This window comes from Macrosteles quadrilineatus, unplaced genomic scaffold (assembly GCF_028750875.1).
Source record: "Macrosteles quadrilineatus isolate MER2022 unplaced genomic scaffold, UCM_ALF_1.0 Scaffold_4__1_contigs__length_99947679, whole genome shotgun sequence".
Classification (NCBI taxonomy): domain Eukaryota; kingdom Metazoa; phylum Arthropoda; class Insecta; order Hemiptera; family Cicadellidae; genus Macrosteles; species Macrosteles quadrilineatus.
The window spans coordinates 25581825-25597120 of record NW_026542597.1 but is presented as its reverse complement, the minus strand read 5'-3'; the positions used below and the strand labels follow the sequence as shown (position 1 = coordinate 25597120).

Sequence of the window (15296 nt, the reverse complement as noted above, 5' to 3'; positions counted from 1 at the left end):
ATGGAAATATAGCATAAGTTATTTTTACAGCAATTGGAGTCATACCATTTTGTTCAAAATTCAAAGCACTATAACTGCTAAATTTTTATCAAAACAGTTCAGGCCATTTTTTAGAAAAGTTGATTTTTCCATTATTTTATGGAAAATCAAAATTAAAAGTCAAAATTTCAAAAAAGTGAAAAAACACTTGGAGATACCATGGATTTGTACCTCCACACCAAATTTAATCAACATACACACAAACATCACTTTTAAAACCACAAAACGGATATACTGTATCTACACAAATCGGTGGCTGAAAATTAACTTGCACCCCCCTTAACTTTTTAACAATTTGAGATATTTCAAATCGGTTTGGGGAAACCTGTTTTGATATGAGGGGCTACAATAATGATGGTATTTTGGAAAATTTTTCCTTTAGGGGGTTGGGGTGTGTAGCTCAAAATATTAAAATAGGAAGTATGGCTGAGTTTGGTATCATTTTACAGGTCTTGACAAAACTTAACAATTAACATAAATAAGATTGAAATCGCACCACTAATAACAAAATGGCAGCTAAAAACAATTAAGACAATGCTTACCAAAAGTAATTTATATTTACTTAAATTTTAATTTTGATGCATGAATATTTTTATGTTGATTTCAAGAACACACAACATTCATGGTTAACATAATTTATTTACAACTTTGACTCAGCCTCCTCCGTAATATTTCGCTCTGTTTACTCGTCGCCTTCTTCGTCGTCTTCTTCTTTGCTGTCGAGGTCAAAGAAGTCAACAATGAGGTCCTCCAGTAGGTCAACAATGTCACTGACAGCCACCCCCAGGTCTGCCAACTGTCGTGTCGTCAGCTCAAACTCCTCCGTACTCATCAGAGTGTAGATGTGATTGCGTAACTCAACTGTCAGCAGACGATCCATTGTTCTCTGTAACATATTTTCAAGTTAAGCCTTAAATGAAACAACAAGCACTTACATTGGTATCCCTGTTTTCTTTACTTCCTTGATAATCAGCTGATAAGCATTGTTGAATAATTATCTTTAACGATAAGTGTTATTGGGAATTTATTCATAGTAAGACTTAACATAAACTTAGTAAGACTTAACTCAAGCTCGATAGAGTAAGTGTTGTAGGTGTTAAGTTTTTCTTTATTTTCTACAGATCCAGTTTCCTTAAATTTTAGACAAGTCAATAAATCTATATTTATAAAAGAGGAAGTTTGTATATATATTTAAACGTTATGGACTCCGAAACCGCTTGACAGATTGTAATGAAACTTTCAGGCATTATTAAGCAAGCATTATTCAATGATGGTTTGTGTGAAGTTTGGTGCATATCCGTCAAAAGGGCTCCGCCCCAGTGGCTCTAGAGGTTCCCATGTTAACCTTATGAGTACTTATAGTTAAATGGAATTAAAGAATCTTAACAGCTGGTTCAACTAAACAATTTGATTCTGTGATGTTCAATAGCATTAAAAAGTTAATAGGTCCACCAACAGGGTGCAGCACTATTATTTTTTTTAATTTATGACAACAGCTAATTTGCAACCAAAGGGTGAGTGAGCGTAACGAATGAATTTCAACCTAAAGGTGAGTAAGCGTAGCAAACAAATTTCAAGCAGGACGTGATTGAGCGATGTGAACGAGATCATCTTGAAAATGAATGAGCATTTGACATAAAACCTCATAAGGACAGGACGACGTCTGTCGGGCCAGCTAGTAAATTATATATTAGTACTGGGATCACACCTGGAAACTTCAAACGTTTCTTGACATAATAGTATATTTCGTACCTAGGGCCGAAAATGAGGTTTTTCCGGCTCGAGATAGTTTTTAAGTTCGAGACGAAGTCGAGAACTTAAATCGATCGAGAGCTGCAAAACCATTTCGGTCCGTGGTACGAACGCTATTTTTCACCACACTATACCCTATTACCACTATTCACCACTATAATAATGCACACTGATAGTCAACACAACTACAACTTTAAGGTTATGTGAAGAAATAATTTGAGGAATCAGCAAAAGTAAAAATAAATAGTTGCTAGGCAACGGTGACAATAACACAATTCTATTGCAATGCTATGGATTTTGATTGTGTATTTCAAATGCATTTATGTTTTAAGTAAGTAAGCGGACAGCTGATTTTGCGGCCCCGGGATGTAAAAACCTGCTCGGTCCCCTCATCGAATTCGAGCAATTGCAAAATGTTGCAGGCGTAATTTCAAAACGAATAACAGTCATAATTTTTTCGACGACTTGAAAGAGTCAACTCAAAGATAAATAATCAATTACTCCACACCAGTTATAATACATAATATAAACGAACTGAACTCATTCTACATTCTGAAAACGAACGCTCACTCCACTCCAGTTATCCAAACTGAAAACAAACGCTTTTGTTTGTATCAGGTATTTACTACGAACAGCTGTAGTTATTACAAATTGTTCGTTTAAGTAAACATAATCTTTTCTTCATAAGAAATACATTGGGATTTTGATGGCCTGTGGGGCAAAGCCTGAGAAATTTTAGTGCAGAAATTGGTGAAAGGGGGCGTCTACACAAAAAATACTTCATTTTGACACATCGTTTGTAAAAATCCGTCCATTATTAACGGAGGAGTAGTGTTTCGTAGAAATTGCCTTCACGTATTATATATAAGGATGGTCTTGGCCAAACCAGCTGATCCTACAACAAACCTATCATCTCTTTAATACACCTCTTTCATTCAACTTAGCCTTAAAATATATGCACTGTAGTATGTTAGTGTCCTAACCATCTATATATATAATATGCTAAGCCGATTTTTGTGAACAGAACTCCTCCCACATTTTTGGACCGATTTTGATGATTTTAGTGTAAAAAAATGGCCCTGATCTGTAGTTTTGCAAAGTGTTTTTGGTTTTTTGAAATCTTTATTAGTTTGGGCAGGATCTTCCATCAAAGTTGGGTTTTCTCCCATAAGATTAACATGGGAAAATCTAAATATTTAATTGGAAACTTTGTCTCCACTAATTTGAGAGAACGGCTGGACGTAGAAACTTGGTAGAGGTCTCTAAAGAAAGGCATTGGTCTGTAGATGAGTTATCAAAAGAAACACGAAGTAAATTCTCTTAGGGCTCTGCCCCAGAAGCTTTTAAAGATCCCTCGACAAATTTGTTTACATTTTGGCCATGTGGATAATACTTTTTAATGAAACAGCTGTTGATTTTTCAATTGTGTTTTAAACAACACACATTTATTGGGAGTTACTAAATTGTCCAAAAAGAAGTATTTGCAATGCTATTTTCTGATTTTAAAATTTATTTTCTTCTGTATCATGTCATGTTTTGCAATATAACATTCCATTACGAAATCAGTGGTTTGAAGTGGTCTATATTACGGACCGTGGCTCACTGGGTTGTTAACATGATTTAAAATAACACGACATTTTGGCTGTAAAAAAGGCACAAAGAGTAAATACTATTTAAGCAGCTATTGTCATGACAGAAAGGTCATATTTCTTTTAAACTAGATCACATCATCCTTTATAAGATACGTTGTTCAACAATGCATGTAAACGTCAATATATTTACAGTATTTATTGTTTTTTCCAAATGCCGCATTGTTATGTAATTTGAATTATTTGTTGCCAATGAAGCCGCACAACCATATAAACAAGGAGGTCCCTAACAGTTCAAGAGTAAAAGCCAACTTCACTTCAAGTATATTCCACTACACCTAACTTTCCGTAGATGAATAATTAGCGTAAGCCTTGACAGTGACCGTCGATTTCGACGGGTTTCACGTTTCACCTAGTCTAATCTAACAGTTGATTAACAATATATATATTTCACACCTCAAAAGCCGGGTTGGTGTCCAGTTTATGGTTGTAGGCCTCCTTGATATCATGTATTGGCAGCAACGTCAGTGCGTCCTTCACGAGACTGTAGACCCCATCACCTGGTGATCGTCTTCGTCTCACTGGTCGTATAGTGGCAATGTCCAACAGCCGGTTCAACTCATTGGTCCATGAGTATATGTCGACCCCGAGTGGCAACAGGGAGTCGTATGCCTGTAAAATGTAACACTTAGAAATAAAATAACATTTTTTTACTTCAAGATGATATTATAGCCTTTATGTAGTTAACAGTGAGATTAGTCATAAGAATTTTTTTTTGGATTGCAAGAATACCTGAATAAGAAAGATTCCAATCTGGCACAAGAAAAAATGTTTTTTAAGTGCCGGAGTGAACACTTTCCCATTCAGGTAAGCATTGTATGCTATCCTGTTGAAAATCCTTAAAACCTAAGACCTTGTGCTCTATGTTATATCATTTAACAAACTACAGTATGTTTAAATATTTTTGTATTTGTTTGAATGAAAAATTACTCTTAAGGAATACTTAATGAACAATAGGAATATATTGAAGAGAGTCTACTAGACTACTTCCTTCTAAGAAGGTGGGCAAGGACAAGAAGTTGATAAGTAAACCATTCTACCACTTCCCCTTGCTGGGTCGTAATAATGTGTTGTGAACTTTATGTGCATTAACTGTCTGGAATTCTTTTCTTAAATCAGTTGATTGTGTATCCGTTTCTTCTTATATAATCTTTGGTTAGTATTGTTTTTGTTCAAACAAAATTTTGTTAACATTTGACGGAAGACTATGTTGGAAATTATAGAAAATGAAAATACAGTGGAACCTTGATAACAAGACTCTCTGTTTTTGAACGACATGCTTTTAGGCGAGGTGTTATTATTGACGTAGATTGTTATGGGCTTCACTCACCTTTATTTTTGTTTGTGATGTCCGGGACTCGTCAAAACACACATATATACAACACAAAATCGTCCACGGCATCAAGGTCCGACGTTTCGCGGAACTCAAAACAACGTTCCGCTTCTTCAGGGTATTAATAAACTATTTTTAGCCCGCACGAGGGTGGAACGCCTAACCATGACTGCCGGTGGACTGTCGGTGGATGTCAGTACGGTGTACTTAAACATTGTAAAAAACGAACTAGAACAACTACAAGATAAGGCCAGGAGCGTGAATGGCTTATCAACAATGGACAATGCACCTACCCCCGCCCCCGCCCGTCCTCCTCCAAGCTCAGCTGATCCGGCAGTCGTGGTTAGGCGTTCCACCCGCGTGCGGGCTAAAAATAGTTTATTAATACCCTGAAGAAGCGGAACGTTGTTTTGAGTTCCGCGAAACGTCGGACCTTGATGCCGTGGACGATTTTGTGTTGTATATATGAGTGTTTATGTATGTTTTGACGAGTCCCGGACATCACAAACAAAAATAAAGGTGAGTGAAGCCCATAAAAATCTACGTCAACAAGACTCTCATGGGGATTGTAAAACAAGACTTGTTATCAAGATTGACTTCTTATCGAGGTTTCTAATAACATGTGATTAGGGGTAAAATAATTTTAAGGGGATTTGAAAATGACACTTGTTATTGAGGGTCTTCTAATCAAGGTTCCACTGTATATTATTAAACGCTCTCATTTCCTATTCCTATGAGTTACATGTTCAAAAACGTAAATAGTTCCTAAAGACAGGGTCCTTAAATTAATTAAGCTTACTCTTGATAATAACCACTATTATTTACAAATAAATTATCAACTTCACTCTTACTGGATCAACAATGAAACCCATATTAACACCAACAAATTTGTACAATATATTACATCTCAATAGTCAATATTGTTAAGTCAGAATTAAGAATTGATAAACTAACAAACATACCTCATGAAACGCTGCAGAAGTTTCAAACTGGACGAGATTTAATTTGAATCTCTCATCGGTGAGGTAGCGTAGGACTTTGTTGACTTGTGCATCCGTTGAGAGATATTCAAAGAAGAGAGCTGCTAACTGGTCAAACGGGACCATCTCCAGCAGGTCATTCACATCACCTGCTATATCTGTAAAAAAACAAGCATTTTTTGATGAATTTTTGCTATGTGGATGGATACTTTTTCTTGTAAAATATAAAAAGGGACAGGACATTTTAAATTACCTGAAAAGGTATCCATTTTGACTACCAGTATATTTTAGCTGGCTACCCACCATCATCTGAATAACAACTATTTTCTACAGGATTGAGTAATCCGGCATTTCTTCCGGGATCCTAAATATGCCAAATTAACGAGTCTACTGGTTGAGTAATGAGTAGACCAGATGTGAGGTCTTAGTCTAGGGAGATGAGAGCTGGTTTGGTGCAACCATAAATAAAATAAAACATACTTCCTTGTGAAATCCATTTTTAAACGTTCATCAACACTATTTAAAGCAAGATTAAAAATTCTAGTATTTCGTTTTGTAGTTACCTGAGTTGTCTTGGCTGTTGTGTACCCCACCAACCATTGACAGAACAAAGATCACACCAATACATACTGGCAGCCTCATCTCTGAAACTCGAGGATGATAGTTACTATGGTTTAAAGATCTAACTTTAGGAACATAAACTAATTCAGTGCAAACAAATAAATCTGGCCCTGAATGAGCCTAGGAACCTAGATCCACATCTAAAAAAACCCGCAAAAATGTGAAAAATAAAATGAATAACTTTGTGAACACCCACCTAAAAAAAGGAAGACTGCACCTACAATTTTCAAATTGATCTACAACATTGAAATTGACAAAACTGAAAACACAACAACAAACCGGCAACACAACAGTGATTATGAGACTATTGATTTTAAAAAGTCGATTAAAGCATTTCAACCATAATCCTGAAAAGTCCAACCTACCCTCAAATTTCCACTGCCAGAAATTCCAACACTCATTCCAATAAATAAAACGGAGGAAGAAAGACCTTCGGCCCCGAGTCCGTTATCGCGTGATTAGTGGTAAGAATATGATATAAGAAGACCCCTTGAAGATGCCATAAAAGTTGGCAAAATCTAGAAGATTAACTTAAGTTTTTGTAAAATTGAATAAAATATCTTCAGTATATACAATAATGCTGAATATGGATAAAACTGTATATATTGACTGGGATGGTGGCGACGTCCTGTAATCCCAGCTTCTAGGAGATCACGAATTGTGGATATTTATAGGCATGCACTGTGGATTTGATAATCCCTAGTGTGGATTAACGTCCACACTAGTGAGTACTACTACTATCCACATAGTCACTAACAAGACTACAAGATCGCGCCACTCATCCCCATTCATACTTGGCTTAAAATACCTACTTTGTAAGGTTGCCATTTCATTGAAAAGTAATAAAGTATTAAAGTTATGTGACAAAAAATGTAATAACCCTTAATAAAAAATAAAAAAAAAACAATTATCCAAAAACACTTGATACTTTCTTTGTAAAATTTTACGGTAACATAATTTATTGTACGGACAAACTTTTATTTTCGTCCAAGGATTTTTAATTTTTCTGTCTATTATGGGGTATTTGGCCACGAGAAATTGATTGGAGTTGGTCACAAGGCTGGGAAAAATCCAGTTTCCGCCCTACAGCCCTTAAAAGTGGAAGGGAGTCCTTTAATGTTACAGCTCTTTAATTTTATCGTCAATACATTTTTGTAGCTGCAGTTAATAAAACAGCTGATACTGGTAATTTTTATAGCAATCTATGTATTTATGAGGTGTATTAAAATGTTTCCTTTGTAACATCTAAAATTTGTCCACATTGATTAACGTACAAATATCTTTAATTTAGCTAAATAACTTTTCTAATAAATTTAATAATTCAATCCGAGCAAAGTTCGGTCTCCTGGTACTATATAGATAAATATGAAATTTGACTGCAATAACCATGGATTAGCTCACCTCCAAGTCCTGACAGCTTCTGTTCCCTCTTCCTGGGACACAATCACATAAACGAGCAACTTCCTCTCTCGGTGCGCAGCAATTAAACCGATCCATCAAAAACTAGCCAGTTCCAGAGTGCAATTGGCAGCAATATAGGTTTTAAATAAATCTTTTGTCGCAAATATATGCACAGGTAATTGAACATGTTTCTTACTCTCTACAGTCAATGCATTTTTTTAATACCAAAATGAGCGAGGACCGAAAAGACATTTTGGTTGGTGATGAATTCTATTTTCATCACACTGCACCACTTTTAAATAGCTCACAAGACTAAAACTTCATACGGGTTGGCACTTTATTTGCTACATAACGAAATAATTTCCATATTGTTTATCTAAAAAAATATGAGAAAATGTTACAACTATTGATCATGACTATTTATTTTAATAAAATCTGAGGAATATTATAGTCTGAAAAATGTACAGCTAAGGTCCTCAACTCCAGCTGAATCTTTTTTACAAGATAGAAAGAACTAGTTTAGCCCCACAACACATGTATTGAATTGAAAACAGCTGTTCATGCTAAAGAATGACAAAAAATACTTTTTCATCACTCTGTATTCAAAATAGCCATTTCCATATAGCTAAGGCCTTCGAAAATCATCAATTTCCATACACCAAAAACAAATAGTGATCAGCTGACTTTTCCTGACATAGACATTACTTTCGCTACACAAACAATACTTGCCTGACATCAACAAAGTTACAACTTGTTGATATCAAAATAACAGATAATTTTTATGTTTGATGCAATTTTTTTCATCGTGATAAAAAGTATATTTCAATACTCGAAAGTCCCATTTCGTGACTAGTAGTAAAATATACTATTGCCCACAAAAGTTTTTTAAAGTAGCCGTTTCAGTTCAGTTCTTAAAATTGAAAAGATTCCCAGCACTGTTTTCTTATTAACAGCATTATTGTTTTACTTAAGAGCACGGGGAACGGACCACCAAGGTTCCAGGATTGATAGAGAAGAAGTAAAATTGTATGCTTCGAATTTCAACTAATCAGCTGTTTAGACCAATTTAATCATTAATAAGTGGTGCAATAATTTGTGTTTGGTACAATGATCATTGCATCACTGTCAGTGGCACTGTGAGGTTATAAAGGAGAACATAGCCTCTCTCTTAGAAGTTATGAGTAGTGATTGTTAATAATTAAAAAAAACTGTTGTGTTGTAGGTAAGATAGTGTACGCTTCTCACGTAAATAGTCTAACAACACTCAAGGCAAGCTCTCATTAAATTTCTACTTGTGTCGTTACACTATCTTTATGCGGTCTTTGCGTAAACTACTATAAAACCTACACAACATAAGCTGAACTAATTCCGTTTGTCCCAACAGTACGAGTGTTCTCAAATATATAACAAATTTCCGCAATGCATTCAATAAACTCTTTCGTAATTCAAAACAAAGGTTGATTTTTGGGGAAGACATTATCCCTAAGAACTTTTGGAGAAACCATTACTTTACCAGTATCTCTTCTCTGGTTATTTTGACCACTCTTACACAAATTTACTTGTTTAAGTCATATAGGCTTAATAATATTTCTGTAAAAGGTCCACGTGATGGCATTTGTTACTAGGCTATTAATTAAATTAATGATTCTATCTAACGGTCAACGTTAGACAGTAACATAAGACCATCCAAGTTCAAGTTCAGACCATTCACTTAAAAATGTTGAAAATGCCAATTATCACAAATACTTGTTAATTGTTTAGATAGTTTTTTTTTTTTTCAATTTACAGCTTAAGTTAGACTGTTTTTAATCAGCTTTTGAAAACCAAGTACAGTTTAACATAGATGATGAGGTTTTATTTGAAAGATGTTCAAGTTGAATTACCTATCTTTGTTTATGGATACAATAACATTTCAATATTTGTATATCTGTGCACTGGAAAGGATACAGGAGAGCAGCTGAGCAATAACAAGAAACGTGTTCCCAAATGGTTAACTTTTATTTCAAACATAAAAATAGCACTTTTAGTACAAAAACATGTCATGACAATCATAATTATCATTTTTTTTTACTGGTCTTTGTGAGTATCGCATTAATGGAAAACAACTCTAAAATTAGGAAACTATTTTAAGATAACAAATTCAAAAAAATAATACTTTTACTAACACAAATGCAACATATGTGAACAAAACACTGGCATTATTCTAGGTATAAACACTGTGATAATCATCAAACAAAACATATTTTAATAATAAAACAATCATTCTATCTTACGGGAAAGTGAGATTTATAGATTTTCTCCGTTAACATTTTGCTCATTTTTAACAATGGGATTAGCAAGTGAGCATGTAAAAAGACAGGTCACGACTTGTTAGCATGTAACCATGCTGTATGCACAATGTTGCCAAGCTACATGAACAAATAAACCAGCTGCATAGTTACCCCTGATGTTTGAATAAACCACGTAAATGTTATAATAGTGGTTCAGTTTGGACATAACATTTTGCACACAGGTGTTTGTGGCTTACACAAACTCTCACTTTATAATAGAGCATCTCACAATACTACAAGACGGAAAACCCTAGTTTATATCAAGAAAAAGTGCTGGTGAAGCAAATATCGTACGATTAAACAAACTAAAACTTTTAAAAAACAAAATAAATTCTTATTGCTGCTTAAATAGCTGACTGTATACTGACTAAAATTACATACACAATCTTAGCGATATTAGATACATTTTAAAGCTTACGAGTAACAAGTAATTTTTCAAATAGAATTTAACATCAACCTTTAATGAAAATAGGGATGAAAAGCCAAAGTATAGAGTTAAATCGAGTTACATGTTCGTTTACTATTGATTACTAACGTGGATGAATAAATTTGGAAATAAAAGGTACAAGAAAAACTAGTGAAACTCAATAAAACCTTGCTTGAAACAACAAAACAACAAAACTGCTCACAAGATAGTATACATACAACAAAGTATAACCTAATAGGTTACTTTACACAGAAAATATTATTTATGTAGCTATTTTAGCAACAATGCACACTTTAAATAGAAACATCCATAGAAAAATACAGCAATTAACAAATTTAGATACTTTGACAACAATCTGTACACTTCAATACTATTGTTGAACATTTTCATTAACTTTCAAAAAATAAACATAAGTTCACTTGAATGATTGGAAATCCAAAATAATCTATACCTGATCCATACCGCTACTGCAAACACACGTTGAATTTAACTGCTTAATGATTTTAACACTGGAACTGGTAGTAGCCACACAAAATATAGAGGAACATACAACAAAATGTTAACATTATTAATACTATGTAATTGCTTAGTACTATAATGTCAATAAAATAAACAAGTTTTCATAACATAAAAACATGTCCTCAACTTAGTTGTAATAGAAGCAAAATAACTTTTTAACAAAACGTTGTCAAAACTTGTTAAAAATAAAAATAAGAATCTACTAGGGCTATTCGGAAAGTAAGGAACGTTTCGTTCTGACGCCGCTAGGGGCGCTGATCTCATACATTTTGGTGCGTGTGCACTCGGCAACTCAGTCGGCGTTCAGCCGTGACAACGGGAACAACCTCGCTTTGCACGTTTTTTCACAATTTTGACATTCCTTACTTTCTGAATAGCCCTCATACGTTTAGAAACCATGATACTTAGTATACAGAATGCAAACTTAAACTGAGAGATTTAAAACTAAATATGTTAGGAAACTAAAAAACAGTTGTTGCAAAACATTAAGCATGTGATTAAACCTTGTATATTGTCAATTAATTAGTATTAAGACTACTTAGTATTATATAACACAACTTAGCATTTTGTTATACAAACTAAATTTTGTAATCATATAGTGTTCATAACAATTGTTTTTTTGCCAGAAGTTTTTTTAGTTATCACAGACCATTTTAAAATAGCCTTTCTTAAAAGCTAATTTTCCCAAACATGTAGAAAAATACTCTTACAAGCTAGGTAATGAAAAATAATACTTGAAAACTATAATGGAACCTACTAAGTACTACTTGAAGTAACTATTAAAGTATAAAAATAAATAAAATAATAAATTCTAAATACAATCTTAGCTTAAGTAATACGTGAGTACAGTACAAAAGGAACATCAAGTTAGACAAATTCATTGATCACTTTATATTCAACACCTAAAGGGAAACGGTCAATTTGGCATGTGGGTATTCCCAAATTCTAAAATAAGCTGCCTTTGAGGGGTTAAAAATAGTAAATTCTAAATAAAAGTTGAAAATAAATATACTATACACTTTAACATAAATAATGAGGTTAAGATAAGGGTTTAACTAATTCAGGTTTCTCGTATTTTGACTCACAAGTTTCCCAAAAGGTGTTACAAAATATTCAATATTAATAGCCTTTCCTCTACAGATCTATGGCAAACAAGGCAACCTAATTCTTGTTCATACTAATTTGTTCGTTGGTTGTTGAGCAGTGTTGAGATTCAATTTTGTATCTTTAAGTTTAAGATACCGTTGTAAATTGCACCATGATGTTATCTTGGTGTTGACACCATTTTAGTTCTTGATCTGAGTCTGTAGATCATGTTCTTATGGGCATTGAGGGCAGAAGCTTCTTGGAGGGTAAAAACCTGGAGGTGGTTGAGGCTGAAATAAAAAAAATGATATGTAGGTTACATAAAATACATAAAAAATTATGGTAACACAACAATCAAAAGACTTAGATAGATTTTCATGACTCAGAACGCTAAATAGCGAAGGTGGGTGGGTTAATTAAGTTAGTAGCAAAGCCGACTGAATCCAAAGCATGGGTCCGCATCCCAGTGACACCCCAATCTCACATCTTACTTAGCTTGATATGTTCCACACAGGCCTGAGGACTACATGGATAAACGAGATTGCTAACCTCTTTAAAAAATGGAACCTGAGTAACGACCAAAAATCCGCCGAGGGGTAAAAATCTGTTTTAAAAGTTTTATTTAGAGTTTATTATATAATCTAATACATTCGGGGTAAACCGTGCCCGCGTAGTCAACGTCATGGAAGGAGCAGGACGAGAGGGGTTCGATGTCACCGTAGAGCTAATTAGCTACCCCGCCACCAGGGGCGGTGGTGAAGAACTGCCATACGAGCTCATCTCATGATCAGTTTCCCACCTGGTACCAAATTGTCTATACGCTTGCTGTTTGGAGACTAAACCAGCAGTCTAGCTTTCGATAACTCTGGACAGTTTAATATTTTTCCCTTGGTGGTGGAGTCATCAGGCGTTAGGCTAGTGTGCTACCGAGTTTATTTTGTTTGATCTCATTGTTGGGAAGTTTTGTTATTTTTATTTTATTGTGCCCGTAGCCGTGCATCACAAGCATCCTGCACTCTTTTTCACACATGAGCATACATCCTCTTGACTCTAAACAGCTTCGGAAATCATTTAAGTTGCCAGAACGATATACAAAGAATTTATTTAAAAACCCCGAACAGGCTTACAATAATTTAACCACCCCAAACAGGCTTACGATTATTTAATCTAAGAAACGCCGCATTGACTCTGGTGTTCGACCGAGTTTATTTTCCCTACTTTTGTATTAACCAAGTACAACAATTCACACTTAATTTCAGTTTCTAAATTAATTTTGCTATATTCGCGTTCACGATAATTTATTAAAAATTCTAAATTTAGCTTTCCCATACCTTCCGAGTGGCTATGATGAGCACTGCTACCCTGCAAAGTGAGTGAAATAATAACCTAATGTTGTACTTTAGATAAGTGTTTCCCAACCTGTGGTATGCAGAGGCCACTGCGGTGGTACATGGTGATGCTTTAAGTACAATATTATGTCAAGATTGTTTTGGCTAATACTCAAGAATCAGTTCAAAGCCCATCAGCAGATAAGTATAGTCAAAAGACTTTGTTGGATGGGTACAAGATTATTTCGTTAGTTTAACGCAGTAAAACCTTGGTGACTGATTTAAAATAAAAGCACTCCATTACCTAATATGAGCAAAATTAAAATTATTGAGCCCATTGCTCAGTGCTTCATTCAGGTGTTCACTTATTGTGAAAATATAATCTTATCCTCCGGAAAAGTTTGTAAGGTTGGAAAATAGGTACATTAGATTAGCAAATTAACAAAAATATTCCTTCTATAAATACCTCAACGTTAATAAATGGTAAAGTACGCAAAATATTTTGTCTTGTGAAGTGGGACGCCAGAGAAAAAGGTTGGGAAACACCGATTTGCATCTACTTTATTGATAACTAGCTAGACCATTACTCACCGGCCGTTGATTGTGGAAGATTGGTCGAGGTGGTGGTACTTGTGGTATGCCTGGGAACATGTGGGGACGATACGGCGGCACAGTAGCCGGGGGAGGCATCATCTGATGTGGACCTCTAATCCTCTGCAACAAACACTACTGTCCACTACTGGCATTGTTAAAATTAGGCCTACTGCTAAACTAAGTGTTACGAAACAATTTTGTTCAAATTTAGATAACGGAGAAGTAATATTCATTAATATTTTTGGTTTGTAGTACTGTGTATGGTAAAATATCTACTAAATGATATTTTATATTATAAATGACATAGGACCGCGACTATGACTGTTAACAGAATAGATGAAAACATAAATTGATGTAAATACAACTACAGTTTGGAAAAATACAATGATTTTGGTAGGAATTAGCATAATTTAACTCTGAATTACACAAAGTATCATTTTTTTACACAGTATATATATTAACAGATAATATATAGGCTACTAGATAGTTGTTAAACTTCAGTGCAGCAAAAACCTACATTAAAGTGTAATAATTATTTTTGATGTGATAAAAGAGAGTGATGGTTAAAAGAGTGTTAGAAGGTAATTTAGGGATCTTACTTATTATCTTACTTAATATCTTACTTATTCCATCGTTCATCACAATCAATCGTGTTTTAGATATAGAAAAGAAAATCATTTTAAAATTAGGTGAAAAAATAAGTGTTTTTTTTAGTATTCAAATTTTCTAAGACATTATACTTGTACAAATGTTTGTCATCAAACTTTAACTACAAAAATCTGATTCGACTAGATGGTGAGAAACTCAACAATATGAATTAGTATCCTAATTTACACAGTTGGTCAATTGGATTTGATCATGCACTGAAACGCTCTAAATAGCGGTAACCACATGATTTCTATACTCATCAGGAAAATTTAGGTAAAAATACAGTAGGTTTAAGATTTCCACACCACCATTTTAATTAGATAGATCTCCAAAAAATCATTGCACCTAATTACTTAACAATTGATGTGTCTAAATTAAGGGTCTTCTGTGAAATTGCATAATGAATGCATACACAGGCTAAAAGCTACTGGTTGGAATTGATTTTTACTTTAATTGAAAACAGTTTCTATTCCAAAGCGACTTGAAGAGTTGAATATCATATGAATGTTGTGTTTCATTGAAAAAGTATTGCAAAATGATCACTGTTGTGGATTTAGCAATTCACTAAATTGTTTTGACTTTGAGCCAC

The 15296-nt window shown here is 34.3% G+C and overlaps 2 protein-coding genes across 7 annotated transcripts in view; both read right to left on the bottom strand.

Moving 5' to 3' along the window:
* Nucleotides 1-643: 643 nt before the first annotated feature.
* On the bottom strand, nt 644-7842 carry LOC128992516 (uncharacterized). Its single transcript, XM_054416129.1, has 5 exons — nt 7776-7842; nt 6317-6397; nt 5736-5911; nt 3837-4052; nt 644-925 (listed from the first exon to the last, which is right to left on the bottom strand). Exons 2-5 carry the CDS (start codon nt 6393-6395, stop codon nt 722-724), a joined length of 675 nt encoding a protein of 224 aa, XP_054272104.1. The 5' UTR covers nt 6396-6397; nt 7776-7842; the 3' UTR covers nt 644-721.
* Nucleotides 7843-9751: 1909 nt separating this feature from the next.
* The window catches only part of LOC128991301 (MYND-type zinc finger-containing chromatin reader ZMYND8), a 73156-nt gene continuing 67611 nt past the window's right edge, over nt 9752-15296 (bottom strand). For 5 of the 6 annotated variants that reach the window (XM_054414082.1, XM_054414080.1, XM_054414085.1 and 2 more), the window contains 2 exons: nt 14057-14179; nt 9752-12427 (listed from right to left, as the gene is read on the bottom strand). In XM_054414082.1, coding sequence (XP_054270057.1) covers nt 12371-12427; nt 14057-14179 — 180 coding nt within the window. In that variant the 3' untranslated portion in view covers nt 9752-12370. Of the gene's footprint in view, nt 12428-14056; nt 14192-15296 lie in introns of all 6 variants that reach the window. The other variant, XM_054414084.1, reaches the window with a different exon arrangement.